This window comes from Saccostrea cucullata, unplaced genomic scaffold (genome assembly GCF_032062105.1).
Source record: "Saccostrea cucullata isolate Sc308-1 unplaced genomic scaffold, CSIRO_AGI_Scuc_v1 ctg4, whole genome shotgun sequence".
Classification (NCBI taxonomy): Eukaryota; Metazoa; Mollusca; class Bivalvia; order Ostreida; family Ostreidae; genus Saccostrea; species Saccostrea cuccullata.
Window position 1 is genome coordinate 749577 of NW_026920828.1, and position 24598 is coordinate 774174.

General features: G+C 32.4%; 1 protein-coding gene across 3 annotated transcripts; it reads left to right on the plus strand.

The window, feature by feature from the left end:
* Nucleotides 1-553: 553 nt before the first annotated feature.
* LOC134258378 (C-type lectin domain family 3 member A-like) lies at nucleotides 554-22502 on the plus strand. 3 transcript variants are annotated; one of them, XM_062740906.1, is made up of 5 exons: nucleotides 554-856; nucleotides 17062-17141; nucleotides 21876-21963; nucleotides 22080-22299; nucleotides 22413-22502. In XM_062740906.1, exons 1-5 carry the CDS (start codon nucleotides 793-795, stop codon nucleotides 22435-22437), a joined length of 477 nt encoding a protein of 158 aa, XP_062596890.1. In that variant the 5' UTR covers nucleotides 554-792; the 3' UTR covers nucleotides 22438-22502. The 3 variants fall into 3 exon arrangements, with proteins under 3 accessions (XP_062596890.1, XP_062596887.1, XP_062596888.1); XM_062740903.1 differs by lacking the exons at nucleotides 17062-17141; nucleotides 21876-21963; nucleotides 22080-22299; nucleotides 22413-22502 and adding exons at nucleotides 975-1054; nucleotides 7635-7722; nucleotides 7840-8059; nucleotides 8204-8300 and having other exon boundaries at nucleotides 585-856; XM_062740904.1 differs by lacking the exon at nucleotides 554-856 and adding an exon at nucleotides 16823-16943.
* The last annotated feature ends 2096 nt before the right edge of the window (nucleotides 22503-24598 follow it).

Sequence of the window (24598 nt, forward strand, 5' to 3'; positions counted from 1 at the left end):
ATCAAAAAGGGTCATTGGTTATCAAGAGAAATTTCCACCAAGACATTCATGCACCTTTCTTATCGGAGAGTACTGAAAGATTGCCTCACTTACTTATGCAGCAATATACTTTCATCACCTGCATACGGAGTGCATATATCTCAGTTGATTCGATACGCAAGAGCATGCTCTATATATGAATAATTTCTAAAACGAGGTAAATTATAGACAAACAAGTTGATGAAACAAGAATATCAGTAGTCTCGTTTTAAGTCATCATTTCGTAAGTTCTTTGGTCTATACAATGACCTTGTCAGCCAATACAATTTATCATTGATTCATATGCTGACTGACGTTTTTCATACTAATTGTTAGTCCATTATTTATACACTGAATTGACGACGGATTTTTCCGTTATTTCCAGATAATGACAAGGAGCACACGGAGGGTGTGACCGTCAGCAGGGGATGCTCGCTCTATCATGGCACCTGATCCCACCTCTAATGTTTGGGAGGTCCGTGTTTGCTCTACTCCTATTTTGTATAGTTTTATGGACTTTGATATTGAATACTGTTCGTTATCTCCATATCTTTCTCAAAGGATATGCTTTTTATATTCACATAACAGTTAAATATTCCGAATGTCTTTTATTAAAATGTAGGATAAAATCTAAAGTATGGGTTAGTTGAAGTGTCTTGTGATTTTGTCATGTTTAATTGTGATATTATATACCTTAAACCAGTGCGCATTTTGAACGCTCTGTAATAAGGTCGCTGTTTATCGCGTAAGGAGAGCGACAAAATCATCAGTCTAATGGAAGACATTACAATGATCCGAGTGTTAATATTATGGTCGGCTCCTTTGCTTATTTGCGCAGGTTAGTCACTTTCTTAAACAATTGGAATCTGGTTGCTGTCTCATTATTATCCGGTTAATTCTAAATATTTCCAAAGACTGGATGGGCATGGTGATTACTATAACTTGATATTTTTCAGATTGCCCGACAGGATGGAGGAACTTCCAAGACAAGTGTTACTTTTTTTCGCATACTTTAGAAACCTGGTCGGGGGCCTCGGTATCATTTTATTTTAATTTAATTTTTCAATCACTTGATTGGCTAAAAGATTTAGTTCATATTGTATAACATAAGTTGAGTTTCGTCAAAAATGTATTACTCCGCTTAACGTGTCATTATAAAAATTAGCTCAATTCGAAGCCATTTCTGAAGGGAACAGTTGTCGTATCATCTACACGAATGAGTGATGGAAAATTAAAAGATGAGGAATGAATTTATTAGTTATCAAAGTTATAGTGGTATAACAAAGCTTACAGTTAACGCATTTTATGAATGCTTCGGTTTATAAGGCGTTAATTGTCACAACCCATATTATATGGGCATATAGTTTTATATATGTCATTACAGGGTACATGGTTTATACTGGTTACATAAAAAGATAAGTATTTTTGTGTGCATGTGAGACGTTAGTCATTCATGTCAAAAGTTAGTTGTATCCCATTCGTTTTATCCATCTTAAAGAAGCAACAGTGTCACATTATGCCCGTTACTAAAAACTTAATTTTGTATTTATATGGAGCAGAATTTGTCCAAAATCTTATGCCTGAAAAGAAGAAAACACTTGTTGTGACATTCAACTCCACATTTAGATATATTGACGACGTATGGTCAATTGACAATGATTATTTGCATTATTATGTTATTTACATATATCCCGGTGAGCTTGAGATAAAAGATACAACAGTGTCTGACACATTTGTATCATATTAAGATATTTTACTTGAAAAAGCCGTTAATGGTAATCTAACAACCGAGCTCTATGATAAATGTTCCCTTACTTATGTAGCAATATACCTTCATTACCTTCATACGGTTTTATCTCTCAATTGATTCTATACGCGAGAGCATGCTGTACGTAAGAACAGTTTCTAAAACGAGTAACGTACAACTCTCGATTACAAAAGGCTATCAAGTGAAACGAGTTTCATTTACAAACAAGTTGCTGTTAAGTCATCCTTTCTTAAGTTCTTTGGTCGATGCACTGACCACTTGTAAGTTATTGCAATTTATCAGTCAGTCAAATGATGACTGACGTTTTTAGTACTAATACTTATTTCACAATCATGACTAGGTTGTTCAGCTGTTTAAAAGAGTGTTGAATATTTCAGATTTCTAGAAAACAGCAACGGTAACACTTACATTTCAGATTATTTGTAAATCTTTTCTGTCAAAGCTCGCAGAACATAAAACTCAATCCGAAATTGGATATTTATCTAGTGAGGTATCGCATGTCAGTAAGTAACATAGATCAATGAAATAAACTCAGTAAATATTTTCCCACTATGCAACTATGATGAAACTATTGTTAACTGATAAAAGTCATAAAGTTGAAGGCCACAGCAGTATTTTCCCATCTATTATAGACATATTTTAATGTGAATATAAATACAGGTTGGCTAATTAAAGAGTACAGTTAATACACATCGGAATTCCAACAGATAAGAAGGATGTGGTCTTTCAAGACTTTTTTAGCAATGTTCCAATATCACATGCATCAGGTAGTGGTAATTCACTACTGGCTTTTAAAACCCCTGTCCGTGTGAAAATCCACTGTCTTTCTCTGTATCCTACAGCATTTTTACAGTAATCTACGGTATATCTACAGTATGCTACGGTATACTAGCTTTGTATTTACAGTAAATCTCTGTATGCCACTGTATGTATCCCCAGCATGCCACAGTAACATACAATAGGCCCCGATACGCCTACAGTATGCCCCTATATGGCTACTGTTTCCTACAGACAACTACGGTAAACCACAGTATATGCCCCAGTAAGCCCCTGTATATGTTCATTGAAGCAAAAATAAGAAGTTTATACGCTCCCAGAGCACTGTAGGTTTACCTAAGATGTAAGATTATCAATTTAGTACACATAGTTACTTACCTTAGAAATTTTTGAACATTATTTTAAACACATAGTAGTATTTTTCTAACTTGTTAGGAAACTTATTGTGTTCTTTTATAACTCTGAAATAACTACGAAAAATAATTAAATCATTGTTTCAAAGAATATTTATCTATCAATTTTTTAAAATTAATTATTTAATTTATTCTTTGGTTTGATTTATTAGTTAATTAATTAATTTTAAATTATTTATTTTGCGAACATTTATTTGATCCATAAAATACTTGGAATGATTTTGTAACTTTTGTAAAAAAAAAAAAAAACACAACCGGGGTATTTCTTGTTTGTTTTTTTTTTTTAACTTATTGATGTTCTTTAAAGAAAATAACCTAATTAATTGCAGGTAATCAATCATTTTTTTCTTATTTTTAAATTGAATAAACAAACAAAATTATTAATTGTATACCTGAAAGTTGGATTTATTTTGCTAACTTTATGTAAACAATTTTACGCTAAAATGTCTCTCAAAGTCTTTTTGAAGCATATTTATACTTCTTTTAATTATTTTACTTCCGCGTTGGATATTAAAATAATCGTCTCATTATGCACAATCTTAAGCCGTCAATAGCTTTTTTGATACTATTTTGTTTTGATTGAAAAAAATCGATTCTCTCACAAAGAGAAAATGTTATTTCAAACAGCCTCAGAGTGGACACGGTCGCTCTCTGTCACAAAATAAACAAGGTATAGTGATCAGGTGTCATTACTGGGTTTATTCCCACTTAGCCAACATTTTGAAAAAACCTATTCCCACATAGCCAACATTTTGATTTTTACACCTGAGTGACCAACAGGCTATAGTCTGTTTTCAGGTATGAGTATAATTATATAGATTACCTGAGAATTACCGTACTACCATTGAAATGTGTAAAAATACATAAATTGAAATTAAAATTTGAATCAATATAATTATAAAATCAGAGTAATAAAATTAAAGTTCCAGAATTTTTTTTGTAAATATTGTAAAATCTGCAATTTTTAAAAAATTAAATATTAATAAAATTATAAAATTAATTTTATAAGAAATGAAGTATTTAATGATGAAACAAAAAAGAAAAGTGAGAGAATTTTGAATATTCTAATATAATTAACATTTGAGATTAGAAATATTATTTTATCTGAGTATGTAATATTTGATCATGGTAATTTATGAACACAGTAATCAAAGCTGATGCAATGTGATTTATTATCTGATGAAGACACCAGCTTAAATATTCATTTTATTTGTATAGTTTTACTCTACTATGGAAAATGCCCCAAAATTATTAAATAATTTTGGGGCATTTTCCATAGTAGAGTAAAACTATACAAATAAAATGAATATTTTAATATGAATTAAAAAATTATAAAATGAATCAATTAAAAATACATGTATCAATGTTTGTACATTTTAAAATAGGCATGTTGCAGCGTATTTTGTCTTTTTCATTTTAAAACAATAAAAGAAGGAAAGACTATATACAATCTAAATATAACCAATGAATTATGCATTTTTATTTTATAAGAATTATACCTAAATCTACATGTTTATATGGCATATCTGAGCTAAAATATGAAAAGGGATTAAGTGTAAATATACGAGTGTAAATATACATGGTAAAATTAATCTGATATATGTTTAAATTCAAATTCTCACCAATTTTGAACTTGTAAAACCTAGCGTTTCTAGAGTTTAATTGACTTAAATTTTTTCTCCTCTCTAAATGTAAAGTCGACAAATAAATGGGTTATTGTTAAAAATCCTTGATATCTTTACTTTGAAATGTGCATGATTATGTAATTTACAAAATAACCCTATCTTTACACAAAATAATCAGAAAGTTTTTTTTTTTTAAATTTTGATTATCTGATGTAACTGTTCTTAAATAAATACATCAAATTAAAATAGACAAAAATTAATAAATATTTTATTCATCTTAAAACAGACTATAGCCTACCTGTAATTAATTTCTTTTGTTCTCCTCCTGTACCCCATTCCCACTTAGCCAACACAGATTTACCTGTGTTTTACCTGTATTTTTTCAAAATGTTGGCTAAGTGGGAAGACACCCATTACTGTGTACCCCATGACACTTGTAAACAATCAATGGCTTTGAAGTTCTTTCATAATCGTGTTAGGGTTTTGAAAACCGATTTTTTTTTTCAATCAAAACAAAGTAAAAATATGAAGTTGCAATTGACAAATAAAGATTGTGTATAATCTGACGATTATTTTGATTTTCATCATGGACGTAAAATAACTGAAATTTGTTTTAATATGCTTTAAAAAATACTTTGTTACATAGTTAAGGATAAAAATATTTGTGCAAAAAACCCTAAAATATCTCATTTTCGGGGATATAATTTATTTATTATTCTGTTGTATTGTCAATGTAAAACATTTTATTAAATATTTGAACATTTTTATGGTGATTAATTAATTAATTAATTATTTTATTTATTTACCATTTATTTAATATTTATTTTTCTAACACCTGCTTAATCCATAAAATAATTGGAATGGCTTTTTTGTTCCTAATGTAGAAAAAAAATACACAAACACACACCTACACAAGAAGAGTAATGCTGCATTTTAGAAAATTTTAGCTTTCAAAAACCATCTATAATTGATTTTTAAATGGTTAGTGAATAAATTAATAAAACTGATTTAAAGCACGTATTTAAACATTGTAAAAAGAACAATTTATTTATCTATTATTTTTTAAAATTGACGATACAACAAATTTAATAATTATAACCCCGAAAGTTGGATTTCATTGGCTTATATCATGTAAACAATTTTCCGCTTAAATGTCTCTCAAAGTCTTTTTGAAGCATATTTATACTACTTTTAATTATTTTACTTCCGTATTGGATATCAAAATAATCGTCTCATTATGCACAATCTTAACCCGTCAATCGCTTTTTTGATACTTTTATTTTGTTTTGATTGAAAAAAATCGGTTCTCTCACAAACAGAAAATGTTATTTCAAACAGCCTCAGAGTGGACACGGTCGCTCTCTGTCACAAAATAAACAAGGTATAGTGGTCAGTGAAAAAGACAATAGGTGTCATTACTGTGTACCCCATGTCACTTGTAAACAATCAATGGCTTTGAAGTTCTTTCATAATCGTGTAAGGGTTTTGAAAACTGATTTTTTTTTCAATCAAAACAAAGTAAATATAAGAAATTGCAATTAACAAATTAAAATAGTGCATGTTCTGACGATTATTTTGATATCCATCATGGACGTAAAATAATTGAAATTTGTTTTAATATGCTTTAAAAAATACTTTGTAGCATATTTTAGGAGAAATAATTTTCATATAAAAATAAAACCAAGAAAAAAAATGCATTGGGGGGGGGGGGTATATTTAATCACTGTGTTGTCTTGTCAATTACAAAAAAATCAATATTTTTTTTTATATTTATTCTGTTTATTTATGTATTTGTAGATAAATTGATAAACAGAATAAAAAAGAAGATAAATAATTAGTTCATATATTAATTTTGTTTTTTTAAAGTTATTTATTTTATTTAATTTTCACTTTCCACTTCACCTTATTAATATTTTGCCATGTCTACTATGCACTCTGCATTTGTCAAGAAATAGATTGATTTGATTTTAAATGATTAATTTCATGCCGTTAATTATTTTTTTTGTCAAAGAAACTATATCAATTTTAAAAACTACAATTTTGCAAAATGCAGAATTACCCCGGCCGTAATTTTTTTTTTTTTCAAAAGTACAAAGTCACTTCAAGTATTTTATGGATTAAATAGGTGTTTGCAAAATAAATAAATAAACAAATTAACTAATAAATCAATACAAAGAATAATTTAATAATTAGTTTTAAAAATTGATAGATAAATATTTTTTGAAGCAATGATTTATTAATTTTTAATAGTTGTTTCAGATAAGTGTTCGCAAAATAAATAATTTAAAATTAATTAATTAACTAATAAATCAAACCAAAGAATAAATTAAATAATTAATTTTAAAAGATTGATAGATAAATATTCTTTGAAGCAATGATTTAATTATTTTTCGTAGTTATTTCAGAGTTATAAAAGAACACGATAAGTTTCCTAACAAATTAAAAAAATACTACTATGTGTTTAAAATAATGTTCAAAAATTTCTAAGGTAAGTAACTATGTGTACTAAATTGATAATCCCACATTTTAGGTAAAAGTACAGTGCTCTGGGAGCGTATAAACTTCTTATTTTTGCTTCAGTGAACATATACAGGTGCTTACTGGGGCATATTCTGTGGTTTACCGTAGTTGTCTGTAGGAAACAGTAGCCATACAGTGGCATACTGTAGGCGTATCGGGGCCTACTGTATGTTACTGTGGCATGCTGGGGATACATACAGTGGCATACAGAGATTTACTGTATATACAGAGCTAGCATACCGTAGCATACTGTAGATATACCGTAGATTACTGTGAAAATGCTGTAGGATACAGAGAAAGACAGTGGATTTTCATACGGACAGGGGTTTTAAAAGCCAGTAGTGATTATGTCTCTAAGCTGAATCTGTACAAGAAAGCTTGGTCTGGTGACGATAAAATTTATATGAGACCAGCTACTGACAAACAGATTGAGATTACTTTTGCTTTGTCCTGTTCAAGTTTCGATTTGTTCAATGGATTTATGCTATTGATAATTTCATTGATATGTTTCAGATTATTTGTCAATCGTACCATTCAAAGCTTGCAGAACCCAAGACAAACTCTGAAATTGGATATTTATCCAGCGAGGTGTCAAGCGTCGGTAAGTATAGCATAGAACAAGGAAGATATGAACAGTAAACATGGTAAATTACAGTAAAGTTCTCAACTGCTTTCTTGAAAGATGATTAGACGTACTTTTTAACTTGTCTCTTTCGAGGTGCTGGTGACTTCTGGGTTGGGATTACCGACATTATTTTGGAAAATCAGTGGATCTACGATTCATCTTTAACTCCGATAGAAATAACAAACTGGGGTCCAAACGAACCCGACGGACATCAGGGAGAGAACTGTGTTGTAATGTCTTTGGGGTATCATGGAAAATACGCCGATGTTGAATGTCACACAAAGCGCAAATTCATTTGTGAACGAAACGAATTGTAAGTAATACAAAATTAAATTCTGTAATTGTTCAGTAAAAGGAAGAAATAATTCGCGACATTCTCAAAAACAAGTTTGTTTCTGTAGCATTATTTCTTTCCAATGTTCTTTCAGATAAATATTTTTTCCTTCATTGCTTACAGGTTGACAGGAGAAATTATTGGATAGATTGTATGACATCAAAGGAATAAACATTTTTATACCCCTTTGTGTGTTGATATTACCTTTAATGTAGAAATTGTTGAAATAATAAATTCGTTACGAGTTTGAGATAACAAAACGTTTTAAAAAAGCAAAAGTAGTACCAACAGCTGTTTTGAAGACTTGGTTTTCAAGGACTACCTAGATATTGTCATTGAAGTACATTTAGCACCAAAGTTCTTATTGTGAAGAATGAAAAGGATGAAAATAACGAACAGTAATCGATCAATATGAAATCAAACTATTTTGTCATCTTTAACATTCAGAAGGTGAATAACTTTGTCAGATTTTGTTCGTGGGAATACTTACATTGCCCGACAGGATGGAAAAGCTTCCAGTAAAAGTGTTACTTTTTCTTGCACACTCTAGAAACCTGGATCAGTGCCTCGGTATTCACATTGTTTATTACGACGATAACGAACAGCTGCTACTGCAGCTGGATCATAGTTCATTAGGAGGAGACAGATTGCTAAAATATCAAATGTGTCATGGAGGAGTTAGCATCCCCTTGGTGACTGGTGTCGCACTAGACGTGTGCATCTTGTCATGGTTAACGGGAAAATCCGCAGAAAATTCAGTGAGAAATAACGGACTAATCATTAAATTGTATGAAAACCATTATATGATTTCATGATGTAGTTGTTAACGAGTTCAGTATATCGACCATAAAATTCGCTAAATGTTGACTTAAAACGAGACAGTATAATTAACTTATTGTTAAGAATTTGCCATTTTTAGATATTGTGCGTACCCAGAAGACTGGGTTGCGTATTGAAAGAGGCATAAACTGCATATGCAGGCGATACGTTTCATGGTACCAGTTTATTGCAAAATTTGATGAAACTTGATTAAAAAAAAGTTGAAAGCCATCGTGTTGAAGAACTTGCTGTGCTCCATGGCCCTGATTGTCTGGTTTAGGTCTAATTTTGAAGTCATTCACCAGTATACATACTATAGTAAGTGAAAGCGTTTCAGGTAAAAAGTAAAAGAAAATGCTAGCAATTTATCTCTTTATCAACTAAAATATCCAAATGTATATTTATTTGGTTGCGGCCATTAAAGTTCTGTGTGTGAGGTAGGAAGGATAGTCAGAATTATTGAAACGCTTTCCAATAGCCAGGATGATAACGATATGTCGAAGTTTTGAGAATAAACATTGGTAATAAAAATTTAAAATTCAATTTAGCACTACATATTTAAAACAATAAATGACATACAAGACAAAGAAAATAGAGGAAAAATCGTTTTAAAAGTAAACAGTTTTGTTTAAATACAATGCTTAATAATACAACCGAGAAACTGTCATGATTTTTATTTGAAAAGTTGGTTCCAATCTCAACCACTGGTCTTCTAAGGGATTCCAAGCTTGTTGATTCATATTTTGACATAATTTTTTATATCACATGACACATTGACTTTGATAAAAACGGCACCACAGATCGTGTCTATCATTAGCACACTATTCTAGGCACATATATAAAAAATAGACTTTCAAATTATGCTATTGGAAGTGAATTCACTTAGAATTGAGTAATTAATTTTGTAAATAGCTGCAGATCTGTAGCTCTCCGAAAAAATATATTGATAGACCGGATAGCTACAGTGCCACCCATTGAAAAAACTGTATATTTATTGCGCACAAAAAAGTGCGCTCGCTTCTCGATTTATTCCTACAAATTCTTATCTCAATTGCAAAAAAAAGGAAGATTTCGAAAAATCCCTTTCTCCTTTATCAAGTATTCTCGTAGTTAACATCTGAACGAAGCATATTGGACCGAATTATCTTTGAAACCAAAATGGATGTATATATAAGCGAAATGTTCGATGATTACAATATAAGAGTCAGGAGGACTATTAACAACAATTATTAGGAATGTTTGGTTGTGGAAACAGTGAATGAATATGTAATGAATATACGGTGAGTAATATTTTGAGATTACGAGGGGTTATCAAAAAGTTCGTGGACTAGCGCCATAAAATTAAAACCGCTTTTTTGGTACATAAATATGACAGTTTTTGAAATATCTAGTGTAGCATCATCTTTTCTATCAAAAGAATAAACCACAAATCATGAATTTTATTTTTTGATAAATTAGTAAGGTTTTTGTAAGCAATGTGTGTCGAAGAGCGGCAGAACCTGATGGAAAAGAAACTGATAACGTTTTAAGGATATCGACCTATTTGTAACTCCAAAAATTAATATTTAATGGTTTGAAATGCATCAAAATGAAGCTTGAAAATTAATTTTTTTCATGCAACAATTTTCATTTAATTCATCTTTATAAGATGCAAGGTCTATGGAAGTCTTAGAAAAGGTCGTATAAAAGTTGACATTTGTAACCTATAAAAGAAGAAAAAAAAATACAGTTTCTGGAATTTCTATGAATTTTAGCAATGCTTTTAGCATGATATGAAAGCAAAGTGATTTGTGGTGTCTTGCAATGATAGCAAAAGCCTTTTACACTATGTATTATAAAATACATGACGGAAATAGAAGGCAAAAAAACCAAATAAGTATAAAAATCATGACAAATTCTCTGAATGCCTGAATACGTATAGTTTTTAAACATAAAATATATTTGTTGATCAATTTGTAATTAGAAAATGCATTGCTGATATTCCAATTCGCTTTTTCTGCAAAAATATTGGAGATTTGACCATTTTTACCTATATAATATGATAAACTTTAATCTTTAACTTTAAAGAAATACTGTGGATAAACTTACATAACTTTGTGGATTCAGAGTTATTCTTATGAGTATTTTTGATTACTAAACTGCTAATTTTATAAACCTGAGGATCGGACTACCTTAATAAGAAAAGGCACAATATTTAAAAACAATTATGTGCTCAATTTTTCGTCCCTCAGTGCGCTAATTAACAAATACAGAAATCTTGAGTCAAATGATATTTTAAGAGCATAAAGCCTATCATGAAAGAGAAAAAAAATAATAAAATGTTTTTCGATTTTGATATACAATTATAGTTAATGAGTAGCTGAAATATTAAAAATCTTAACTGAAAGCAGAATTGTTTCCAGTGGAAAAGTTGAAAATAATGAACGGTGATTAATCTGAAGAAATCGACAAACGATACAAATCTGTGAACAGGGGCATAAAACACGGACACCTGGTATTCCAGAAACAGCAACAGATGCTTGGACGTTTGAGGAAGCATCCCTTGTCATTACCGGTCACACCCAATGTATAAAATATCAGTCAAAATACGACCCAGTGTTAAAATATATGCTAACAATGTCATTATAACTAGCCTTTGATTTACTAAATACTGACCTTTAACGAGGTCTTGGAAATGTCTCGATTTGATAATTAATCGAACATGTTCCTGAGTAAAGAGTAAATTGGGGAACCTGAGGCATATGTTCACGAAAGTAGAATACTTCTACAATATTAGAAATGGTGACGATTGAAAATCTGAAGTCACCCTGTTTGTCATTCAATTTAGTTGTTTACTGGCCCTTATAGTCTATAGTTAGCAAAACATACCTGTATGAATATGAAAAGATACTGCACACTCTATGGTGTGTCTTTTTCCAGTTTTCTGGGATATATCGAGTCGACTAGGAATGGAAGCAACTATGATGAAACTATTGTTAACTGATAAAAGTCATAAAGTTGAAGGCCGCAGCAGCGTTTTCCCATCTATTGTAGACATATTCTTATAAATTCGGCTTCATGTGAATATAAATACAGGTTGGCTAATTAAAAGGAATACAGTTAATACACATCGGAATTCCAACAGATATGAAGGATGTGGTCTTTCAAGACTTTCAGCAATGTTCCAATATCACATGCATCAGGTAGTGGTATTTATGTCTCTAAGCTGAATCTGTACAAGAAAGCTTGGTCTGGTGACGATAAAATTTATATGAGACCAGCTACTGACAAATAAATGAGATTACCTTTGCTTTTCCTGTTCAAGTTTCAATTTGTTCAATGGATTTATGCTGTTGATAATTTCATTGATACATTTCAGATTATTTGTCAATCGTACCATTAAAAGTTGACAGAACCTATACAAACTCTGAAATGGAATAAAATAATACAGTTTTAGAGACAAGGAAGATATGAACAGTAAACATGGTAAATTACAGTAGAGTTCTCAACTGCTTTCTTGATAAGTGATTTGTCATTTTTAACTTGTCTGATAGCAAAAGCCTTTTACACATTATTTAAAATACATGTGGAAATAGAAGGCAAAAAAACCAAATAAGTATAAAAACATGACACAGGGAGAGATTGTGTTATAATGCGTGGTTTCATGGAAAATACGCCGATTTTTTAAAAATAAAATATATTTGTTGATCAATTTGTAAGTTAGAAAATGAAGTTTTTGCTGATATTCCAAAAATTCCTTTTTTCTGCAAAAATTTTGGCAGACAAACAAATAACGTTCCTATATGTTCACAAGCTGACTGGGAAACTTGTTGGATAAAATGTATATATTTGAAGGATTTCCAAAAATGTCCTACAATTTGTGTTGAAAAATATTTTCTTGAAACATGAAACGTGTTGTTCTAAAATGTGTTGTATCTAAATTTGCGAGAAATCATGAGACACAAATGACATTTTTGATTACTATCTCTCTGCTAATTTTATAAACCTGAAACTGGATTTCCATGAGTTTGTAAATTTTTGAAAAGGCACAATATTTAAAAACAATTACAGTGCTCAATTTTTGTCCACGGGCCAGTGCGTAATTAACAAATGCAGAAATCTTGGTCAAATGATAGCCAAATAGACTTGATTAAAGGATATGGATGATAACAAGAAATTAAAATAGAAGTTACAAAATGCCGACTTTAAACGAAGGTGTTGAAAACTCTTGATATACAATTATAGTTAATGAGCATAGCTGAAATATCAAAAACTTAACTGAAAGCATGAATTATTTTATAAGTTTGGAATAAAATAAAATGTGTAATGAAAACGGGATATTACTACAGAAATACACCAATCAACAATTATTTTCTTCCAAATCTGTGAACGATATATAGGTGAGCTTGAAATAAATGAACCACGTCTGACAAATCTGTTTCATATTTGATTAACAGCAAAAGATGTTTGGACAAGTTATGATAAAGTGATTACTTTAAATTTTACCGGTCACACCAGCAATGTGTAAAATATATCTCAAAATTCGATACGCCATGTGTTGAACAATTTCCAAAACAATGTCATTACAAACAAGTTGATTTACAAGAAATAGCTGTACCTTTAAAGTCATCATTTTGAAAGTCTCGATTGTCAGCAAATAATATTTATCATTAAGTCATATGCTGACTGAAATTTTTCATAAATTGGGGAACCTTAACACACAGTTCACGGAAAGATCATGACATGGAGCACATGGCTGTCTACAATATTAGAAACTGGTGATGTTTGAAAATCCGTGTCACCCTGTTGTGTAATATTCAATTTAGTTGTTTACTGGTTATCTCCTTATGTTTCTATAGTTAGCAAAACATACCTGTATGACCATATGACAGTTAAGATACTTATATGCACAGTAAACTATGGTGTGTCTTTTTCAAGTTTTCTTGGATATATCGAGTCGACATAATGAATGTAACTTTGATTAAACTATTGTTAACTGATATAATCATAAAGTTGAAAGTCGCAGCAAGTTTTATTTTTGTAGACATACATTATTGTATTCTTATAAATTCGGCTTCATGTGAATATAAATACAGGCTGGCTAATTAAAGAGTACACTTAATACACGTCGGAATTCCAACAGATAAGAAGGATGTGGTCTTTCAAGACCTTTTTAGCAATGTTCCAATATCACATGCATCAGGTAGTGGTAATTATGTCTCTAAGCTGAATCTGTACAAGAAAGCTTGCTCTGATGATGATAACATTTTTATGAGACAAGCTACTGACAAATAAATTGAGATTACCTTTGCTTTGTCCTGTTCAAGTTTCGATTTGTTCAATGGATTTATGCTATTGATAATTTCATTGATACATTTCAGATTATTTGTCAATCATACCATTCAAAGCTTGCAGAACCTTATACCCCATTCATACGACATGATTTGCATACCTCAGTGTATTGTACACATAAGTAAATGTACTCATATGTGCAATTTTTGTGATATGAACTGATTTACTCATATGCAAATTCTGCACTGTTGAGTAAATTTAAACCTGGTCAGGACTAGGTGCAAATTAACTTTTGGATACACTTTGTAGCAAATTATTAGTTCATGTGTGTAAATTTTGTCGTATGAACACACAGCAAATTTACTTATGTATGAATTTTGGTTTGTTTATTGCATAAATCTCCATGTTAAGTGTTGTTTCGGTTGTGTATGCAATGGCGTGTAAAATATCAGTTGGTAAACATGGTGGTTAGAAGGCAAAAGTCTGAAACATGGATTCAACTCCTCCGAGATAAATTTTCGAGTTTGCAAAAACGAGGGCATCTTGCACCCTCTCTTGCAAACTTATGTTTATGTCTATGAAGTAGAAAGATACAGCAATGGTCGCAGACACATGCCTTGTAGGATCAATAAGTAATGTCCTTACTATTCAAGTTGTTTCCTTGGGAATGCTCCGGAGCTATGATATATAGGTACATGCAATCCATCAATCGCTCGGTCCCCATTACCGTTTAGCTCTTGATGACTTTCCTCTACCTTTCTCTGTTTTTAATTCAGGCAAGCTACTCACATATAAGTTAATGTTACAGGAATTTCAATAAACTCTTTGAAAGTAAGCATTCGTAAGTATCTTGGCAATTGATCCCACCGTGTATTTCTAGGGGTTGGTGTTAACTTCCTATTCACATATTTGTATTGTTCAAATATTTTTGAGATCGATCACTTAGTTTTCTTCATCCTTTTCATTCTTTTGGAAAATACATAATTATCCTATTCAAGCAGATATTTTATAATGGCTTTGCACACTTGATATACTGTGGATTTCTCAACACCAAAGAGATTCCAATAGTCCCTTTTCTGCTGAAGACGTCATCCAGTAGATGGCAATAGTCACTTTTTTCATTACACCCCAAAGATTGCTATTACCTTCCTTTAGGACCAAGGCGTAAAACATTTCCAAACATTAAACAAAATTTTAATAATTTTTTTTCTTCGTGTATAAATTCTTAGAATACAGTTCTTTGTCCTTAAAATCATAAACAAAGTTGAAAATTTGTTTGACATGTTCATAAATCTAGTGGTGATAGGTCCTCCTGGATTTCATGATTTTGATGAAGGATTCAAAAGTTAGTCTTTTATCAAACAGTAAAAAAATACCCTTTTTCTATAAAAATCATAATTCTGAAACTGTCCATCTGCCTTATTTCATATGAAAATGGTCACACCGGCTGTATGCTCCTTGTCATGATCAGGTACATAAATCTCGTCAACATGTATAAATAATGGATTAACAATTTTACTAAAAAACGTGTGTAAATTTATTATATGTAAATTTGCACACAAGGTCATTTTCGACCATCGACCTTATGAAATGATGACTTTAAACGAAACTCTGAAATTGTAATGTTAGCATTTTATTATCCTTTTTATAGTTTTATTACACTCAGTTAAATATTCAGATATATATTCTTCATTTTGAAGGTATATTGCTGAAGATAGAAAAGTTAAAAATTATCATATACCATTTTGTTGCCATTTTGACCATTAACGCAAGTAAAATTTTCATGAAGGCCAGCATATTTTTTCGGATTCAGCATACAGGATATATCGTATCGATAGTAGTTATGAAAAACCTTGTTAATTGACCAAAAATAATTATTATGGAGTTAGAAGTTATTTCAAGCTTCTTTTTAAAAGGTCCATAAAACAATACAGAAAAGGAGCATTGCAAACACGAACCTCTAAAACATCAGAGGTGGGACCAGGTGCCATGGAGGAGTGAGCATCCCCTGTCGTCCGGTCACACCCGTCTTGTGCTCCTTGTCATGACCGGGAAATAAGGGGAAAATCCGTCGTCAATTAAGTGTGGAATTAGTGGCCTAACAATAAGTATGAAAAACGTCAGTCAGCATTTGACTCAATGATAATTATATTTGCTGAAAAGGTAATTATATAGACCCTAGAACTTACCAAATGATGACTCCAAACGAGACTGTTGATATTTTTGTTTTATCAACTTGTTTGTCAATACTTGCCTAGTCTTAGAAATTATTTATATGTAAAGTATGTTCTTTCATATCGAACCAAAAGCGAGAAATAAACCCCATATGCAGGTGATGACTGAGGGTATATTGCTGCATGAGTAAGGTGCTTAAGTTCAACTCGAAATAAAGTCTCCAGTCTGAATTTCTATTCGATCTTAAACAGGTCATTAGATATCAAAAGAAATTTCCACCAAGACATTCAACTTTCTTATCAGAGAGTACTGAAAGATGACCTCAAAGGATATGCTTTTTATATTCACATAACAGTTAAATATTCCGAAAATCTTTTATTGAAATATATAATAAAATCTAAAGTATGGTTTAGTTGAAGTGTCTTGTGATTTTGCCATGTTTAATAGTGATGTTATACCTTAAGCCAGATTTTGAACGCTCTGTAATAAGGTCGCTGTTTATCGCGTAAGGAGAGCGACAAAATAATCAATCTAATGGAAGACATTACAATGATCCAAGTGTTAATATTATGGTCGGCTCCTTTGCTTACTTGCGCAGGTTAGTCACTTTGTTAAACAATTGGAATCTGGTTGCTGTCTCATTAGTATCCGGTTAATTCTAAATATTTTCAAAGACTGGATGGACATGGTGATTACTATATCTTGATATTTTTCAGATTGCCCGACAGGATGGAAGAACTTCCAAGACAAGTGTTACTTTTTGTCGCATACTTTAGAAACCTGGACGGGGGCCTCGGTATTATTTTATTTTCATTTAAAACTATGCTCATTCATTCAATTCGAAGCCATTTCTGAAGGGAACTGTTGTCGTATTATCTACACGAATGAGTGATGGAAAATTAAAAGATGAAAGAATTTTATAACAATTCTAGTTATAGTGGTATAACATGGGTTAGAACAATTAACGCTTTTTATGAACGCTTCGCGGTTTTATAAAGCGTTCACTGTCCTAACCCACGTTATATGGATATATAGTTTAATATCTGTCATTACAGGGTATATGGTTAATACTTGTTACATTAAAAGATAAGTATTTTTGAGTGCATGTGAGACGTTAGTCATCCATGTCAAAAGTAATTTGTATCCCATGCGGCCTACATCATTTTTGTTTATCAATCTTAAAGTAGAGTAGAGTAGTACAGTGTCACATGATGTCTTCCTTTAAATAAATAAATAGAGCTTTTTTTAGCAGAATATTAATCCATTGGAATTCCCATGGGTACCAATTCCGCCCCGTTACTAAAGACCAATTTTTGTATTCGTTTGGAGCAGAATTTGTCCAAAATCTTATGCCTGAAAAGAAGAAAACACTAGTTGTGGCATTCAACTCCACATTTAAAGATATCGACGTAGTCAATTGACAATGATTATTTGCATTATTATGATATTTACATATATCCCGGTGAGGCTGAGATAAAAGATAAAATAAAGTTCGACACATCTGTATCATATTAAGATATTTTACTAGTAAAAGACGTTAACGGTAACCTAACAACCGAGCTTTATGATAAACGTGATGACTTTAACTTTTCAATCGTCAACTACCTTTACTCATGCTGTAATATACCTTCATCACCTGCATACGGAGTTTTTATATCTCAGTTGATTCGATACGCGAGAGCATGCTCTACGTATGAACAATTTCTAAAACGAGTTGATTCACTTACAAAAAAGTTGCTGTAAAGTCATCCTTTCTTAAGTTCTTTGGTCGATGCAATGACCACTTGTAAGCAAATACAATTTATCAGTCAGTCAAATGCTGACTGATGTTTTTAGTACTAATACTTATTTCACAATCATGACTAGGTTCAACTGTTTCAAAAAAGTTTTGAATAATCCAGATTTCTGGAAATCAGCTACTGTAACACTTACATTTCAGATTATGTGTAAATCCTTTCTGTCAAAGCTTGCAGAACCAAAAACTCAATCTGAAATTGGATATTTATCTAGCGAGGTATCTCATGTCACTAAGTAACATAGATCAACGAAAGTAAAATCAGTAAATATTTTTCAACTATTTTCTGTTGAATTATTAACCATTTAAACCTGTGCATACCTTTTGAGATGCCAATTTTGAGTTGGGACTTACAAACAAGTTGTGGATAATCAGTCCTTTCTTAAGTTCTTTGGTCGATGCAATGAAAACTTGTAAGCAAATACAATTTATCCGTCAGTCAAATGCTGACTGTGTTTTAATGTCTAATACTTATTTCATGGAAAATATGACGATGTTGAATGTTTCAAAAAAGTTTTGCATAATTCAGATTTGTGGAAAACAGCTATTGTAACATATTTCCATTATGTGTAAATTTTTTTCAAAGCTGTGAATAACTCAATCTGAAATTGGATATTTATCTTGATAAGCTGAGGAATGTAAATTAGGCAAGTCGATAGGTCAACTAAAGTAAAATCAGCAAATATTTTTCAATCTTTCTGTGTTGAGATTAGGAACCAAATATTGTAAACCTGTGCATATGTGTTTGAGATGCCGGTGGGGGTTGGGATTACTGAAATTGGCATGGGATAATCAGTGTAATTTAAGTCTATGTCTACATTTTCAAAGTCTAAATCTACAGTTTTGTTTCACAATGAAATGGAAATATAAGGAATCATTGTCTAGTTAGTATAGTATGCCAGGGACATCAACGATAGTGGGAAATATGGGATAATTTGCATAACGGGCGAAGTAACGAATTGTAAGTAATTCAAAATAAGATTCTGTTATTGTTCAGTAAAAGGAAGAAATAATTCGCGACATTCTCAAAAACAAGTATGTTTCTGTAGCAAAATTATTTGCCAATGTTCTTCCAGATAAATATTTTTTCGTCCATTGCTTACAGGTTGACAGGACGACATATTGGATAAAATGTATGTTATCAAAGGAATTTTATTCCCCTTTGTGTGTTTATATCACCTTTAATGTAGAAATTGTTAAAAGAACAAATTCTTTACGAGTTTGAGATAATAAAACGTTTATAAAGCAAAATAATTACCCAACAGCTGTTTTGAAGACTCGATTTTCAAGGACTACCTAGATATTGTCATGGAAGAACATTAAGCATCAGAGTTCTTATTGTGAAGAATGAAAAGGGTGAAAGTAATGAACAGTAATCTATCAATATAAAATCAAACTATTTTGTCATCTTGAACATTTTGAAAGGTGAATTAACTTTGTCTGTTTTTGTAAAATAAAATAACATCGATTTTTGTATCATAAATCCAACTGTAAAATTTGCCTCTTTTTTCTTTAGAATTTAAACGTCTTGAATTTATCGAAATAAATGTTAACGAAGTCAATTTAATTGATAATAAATAATAATTTTTTTATAAATAAGTATAAGAATACCTATATAAGTTACTCCAAAGAAGTGATAACACTCAAGTCTTGAAAGCAGTAGATAGATGTTTCTCACACACTATCATGCTAATCGTCGTTGTGAGTCTGGGTTTGAGACTTTTTTTGTGAGTGTTTACGAGATCCGGAAATGTTTCGTCTTCGCGGAGCTCTAAGCTCAGATAAGATGCTGGATATGTCTGGTTGAGATGCGTTCTTTGTAATACGCGGTGTGGAGCTCGAACGCTGGGAATTACGAACTTTGTCGCTAGAATGAGAGACAAGGACGTTACCGAGGATTTCCCCTAATTTATTTTGGCCAGGCCATGCTGAGGGAACTGTATGGATGGTGCCATCTTTGTCCAACTCGGATGCCCAATAGTCGTCATATGTAGCCTCAACAAAGATTGTCGATTTTTTTTGTTTACAAAGAGCCTCGCGAAAATCAGACACTTATTCGAATTTAGCCTCGATTATTTCAGTCATGAGAGCCACTTTGTTGGATTCGAAGTTGTCAGAGGGCGAAATCTTACCAATTCGTTTTGCATCAAGAGCAGAAGACGCAGACTAAATGGCGTTGGCTCTGAGTATGTCCCCGCTCCTATTGGCTTTCACATACTGGAAGGCGTGTTCAGATGATTTGTGTTGGACACCGAAAGTTTTTATTTCGCATGGAAAGAAGTTGGACAATGCATCATCAGCGCTTGCAAACGACACAACTTTAGGGGAGTCTTCTGTGTATCGGTCACAAGACTCATCTCCCGGGGAATGCCCCTCCTCTTTGCACACTTTGTATCTGGGCTGGTTCGGACAGTCTCGTCTATAGTGGGAAACTTCCCTGCAATTTGTACATTGTGGAGTACGTTTGTTAGAAGGCTGTCCGTAATGGTAGATAAAGCACTCCAAGCCAGCACATCTGCATGTACGAAAGAGAAATTTTCCTTCTGGGAGCGCACTCACATAGATAAAACGGTTTCCATTCAAAATCTCAGTCATTTTCTGTATTTCTGGATGCCTTATTTTCTCAAACTTCAGATCACTTGTGAAATTAAGATCGAATTGTTTTAGCATTTTCATGATTTCCTCATCATCCACAGACAGCGGAATCCCTTTGACAGTTTTCTTCAATACCTGTTCAGATGGGTCCTTGATTCCCGCAGAGAAGGGATTGTTGTCTTAGACACTGTGTGTTTGTTTCTAACATCAAAACCCTCCTGTAGAAGTTTCGATCTGCTCTCTAATGTTTTGACATAGACTCTCCACAAATATCTGTCTTTTTGAACACAAAGAATATCTGGCACAATTTTACCAACTTCGACAGATACATGTAACTCATAATCAGAAATACGGTTAACACCGTTAATTGCATTTACTTGCACTTCCTTCTCCTTGAAATATGTAGGTTTGATTAACTCCGTGTTTTTACAGTTGAGTAGATAACGGTCAAACACTCAGGCTAGACTGCTAAGCTAATGAACTGTTGCACACAAACACGGGTGACAGTTCAGGATAGGTAACAAGTGGACACGGTAATCACTGATCACTACTCACGGTGTTCTCACAAGTTAAAGATCCAAACAAATAGTTAGATAAGTTAAATAAATTCTTCAAATTCACGAAAATCAAAATCAAAAACATATATACACAAGCGCAGAAAGCATAAGAATAGTGCAGGAATACAAATTCACTACAAAAGCACTTAGACTTCCAAAAATAAGCCAAAACACGTTCTCTCGGCTCAGTATCACGTGGCGTTAATTCTGGATGTCAAGTTGAAGGTCACACCAGTCTTTTCTCATCTATTGTAGACATTTCTTTAATAAATTCGGCTTCATATGAATATAAATACAGGTTAGCTAATTAAGGAGTACACTTAATACACGTCAGAATTCCAACAGATAAAGGATGTGGCCTCCTAAGACATTTTTAAGCAAAATTCCAATACCACTTGCTTGAGATAGTGGTATTTACGTCTCTAAGCTGAATCTGTACACAAAAGCTTGCTCTGGTGACGATAAAAGTTTTAACGAGACACGCTAGTGACAATTAAATCGAGATTACCTTTGCTTTGTCCCGTTCAAGTTTCGATTTGTTCAATGGATTTATGCTATTGATAATTGCATTGATACATTTCAGATTATTTGTCAATCGTACCATTCAAAGCTTGCAGAACCTAATACACACTCTGAAATTGGATATTTATCCAGCGAGGTATCAAGCGTGAGTAAGTATAGCATAGAACAAGGAAGATATGAACAGTAAACATGGTAAATTACAGTAGAGTTCTGAACTGTTTTCTTGAAAGATGATAAGACGTTATTTTTAATTGTCTCTTTCCAGGTGCCGGTGAGTTTTGGGTTGGGATTACCGACATTATTGCGGAAAATCAGTGGATTTACGATTCATCTTTAACTCCGATAGAAATAACAAACTGGGGTCCAAACGAACCCGACGGACAACAGGGAGAGAACTGTGTTATAATGTCTGCGTGGTTTCATGGAAAATACGCCGATGTTGAATGTCACACAAAGCGCAAATTCATTTGTGAAAGAGACAAACCGTAAGTTATGCAAAACAGAAGTTTTTATGTATCAGTTTAGCGCAAAACATTACCTTTCCTAATTCTTAACAATTTTGGCAGACAAACAAATAACTTTCCTATATGTTTTACAGGTTAATTGGGCAAATTGTTGGATAAAATGTACGTATTTCAAGGATTCCCAAAAATGTCCTACCATTTGTGTTAAAAATATCTTCTTGAAACATGAAATGTGTTGTTCTCAAATGTGTTGTTCTAAAATGTGTTGTTCTAAATTTGAGAGAAATCAAGAAACACAAAACACATCCAGGATCTAAGGATGGTCTATCCCTCTTGGTCCCTGAAATTAAGTAATCAGAATGATACTGGATTTCCATGACTTAGTAAATTTTTGCAGTTGGGCAACAGCAAGAAAAGGTTCGAGAAATTCGAGAGGTGGGTCAGGACCCTAGAAACAGTAAGCCTCCCTTGTCCACTGGTCACACCTGTCGTGAGCCTTATGTAATGATCAGTAGACGGAACATTCTCAAGTCAAAGTCGGTAATATGAGTATAGTAAAAAAGGCCTTACAATTAGTATAAAAAACAAGTCAGCCAAATACGACTTGATTAGAGGATATATAAGTATGATAACAAGATCATTTTTAAAATAGAAGTTATAAAATGCCGACTTTAAACGAAGGTGTTAAAAACTCTGTAACATCTGCTTGTATGTCAGGAGCATCCCTCGATTCAAAAACTGATTTCTCTCGGAGCATGCTCTTGAGTATTTTATAAGTTTGGACATATAAATACCAAATGTGTACATAGGTAAAACGGATATTACTACATAAATACACCAATCAACAATGTTTGTCTTCCATTCTTATGTGACACGATCCCGGTGAGCTTGAAATAAAAGATACCACAGAATCTGACACATCTGTTTCATATCTGAATATTTTACTTGAAAAAGACGTTAATGGTAATCAAACAACCAAGCTTTATGATAAACGTGATTACTTTAAATTTTCAATCGTCAACTACTTATGCAGCAATATATTCTTATCACCTGCATACGGGGTTTACATGTATATCTCTAAGTAGATTCGATACGCAAGAGCATGCTCTAATTATGAACAATTTCTAAAACGATGTAAGTTATTGACAAACAAGTTGATGAAACAAGAATATCAGCAGTATCGTTTAAAGTCATCATTTTGTAAGTTCTGTCGTCGATTGTCAGCAAATACAATTTATCATTAAGTCATATGCTGACTGATATTTTTCATACTAATTGTTAGGCCAGGCCATTATTAACACAAAGAATTGTGGACGGACTTTTCCGTTATGTCTTGATCATGACAAGGAGCACATGGCAGGTGTGGCCGGTCGGCAGGGGATGCTCACTCCTCCATGGCACTTGATCCCACTGTGATGTTTTGGAGGTTCGTGTTTTCTCTGATTTTATTGTGTAATATTAAATGGAATTTTGAGCTCGAATACTGTTCGTTATCTCCATATGTTTCACACGGAAGATTGACGATGGGGACAACAAAATCATCCTCCCCTTTTTTCGAAACATCCCTTTTCACACAGTTAAGATGGCCCTTATCTTATATAGTCAGTAAGTAAACATCCATACGTGAAACCAATTTGGCAGACTTTGTAGTGTCCTTACTTTCAAGTTCTCTTGGATATATCGAATCGACATAATGAATGTAATTATTTGAATTAATACGTCGTAAATATATCATAATATCGAGTTGAAAGTCACAGCAAATGTTATTTTTGTTCTCATACAAAAGATTTTGAATAAATTCTGATTTATGGGAATATAAAGACAGGTCAGATTATAAAGGGTCCCAATAAGTACCGCTCGAAATTCCAACGATAAAACCTTATTATACCCCACGCAACTAGTTGCGTGAGGTATAATGTTTTTGACCCGTCTGTCAGAGTGTCAGTCAGTCAGTCAGTCCGTCCGTCAGTCCTGTTTTTTGTCAGCGCATCTCCTCATAATTAAACCGCTGCACAGAATTTCGTCAAACTTTGCAGATATTTAGGACACAATGTGTAGATGTGCATATTACCAGAAAATTCCGATTCCGTTATTTTTTCCGGGAATTTCCGCACTTTTTAACTTAGGCATTTGGCTATACCTTGAATAAAGAGATGAACATTTTGTCAGCGCAACTCCTCATAAACCGCTACACAGAATTTCGTCAAACTTTGCAGATATTTAGGACACAATGTGTAGATGTGCATATTACCAGGAAATTCCGATTCCATTTACGCGTTTTTTTTAGGGAATTTCCGCATATTTGAACCCAATTTTTAAT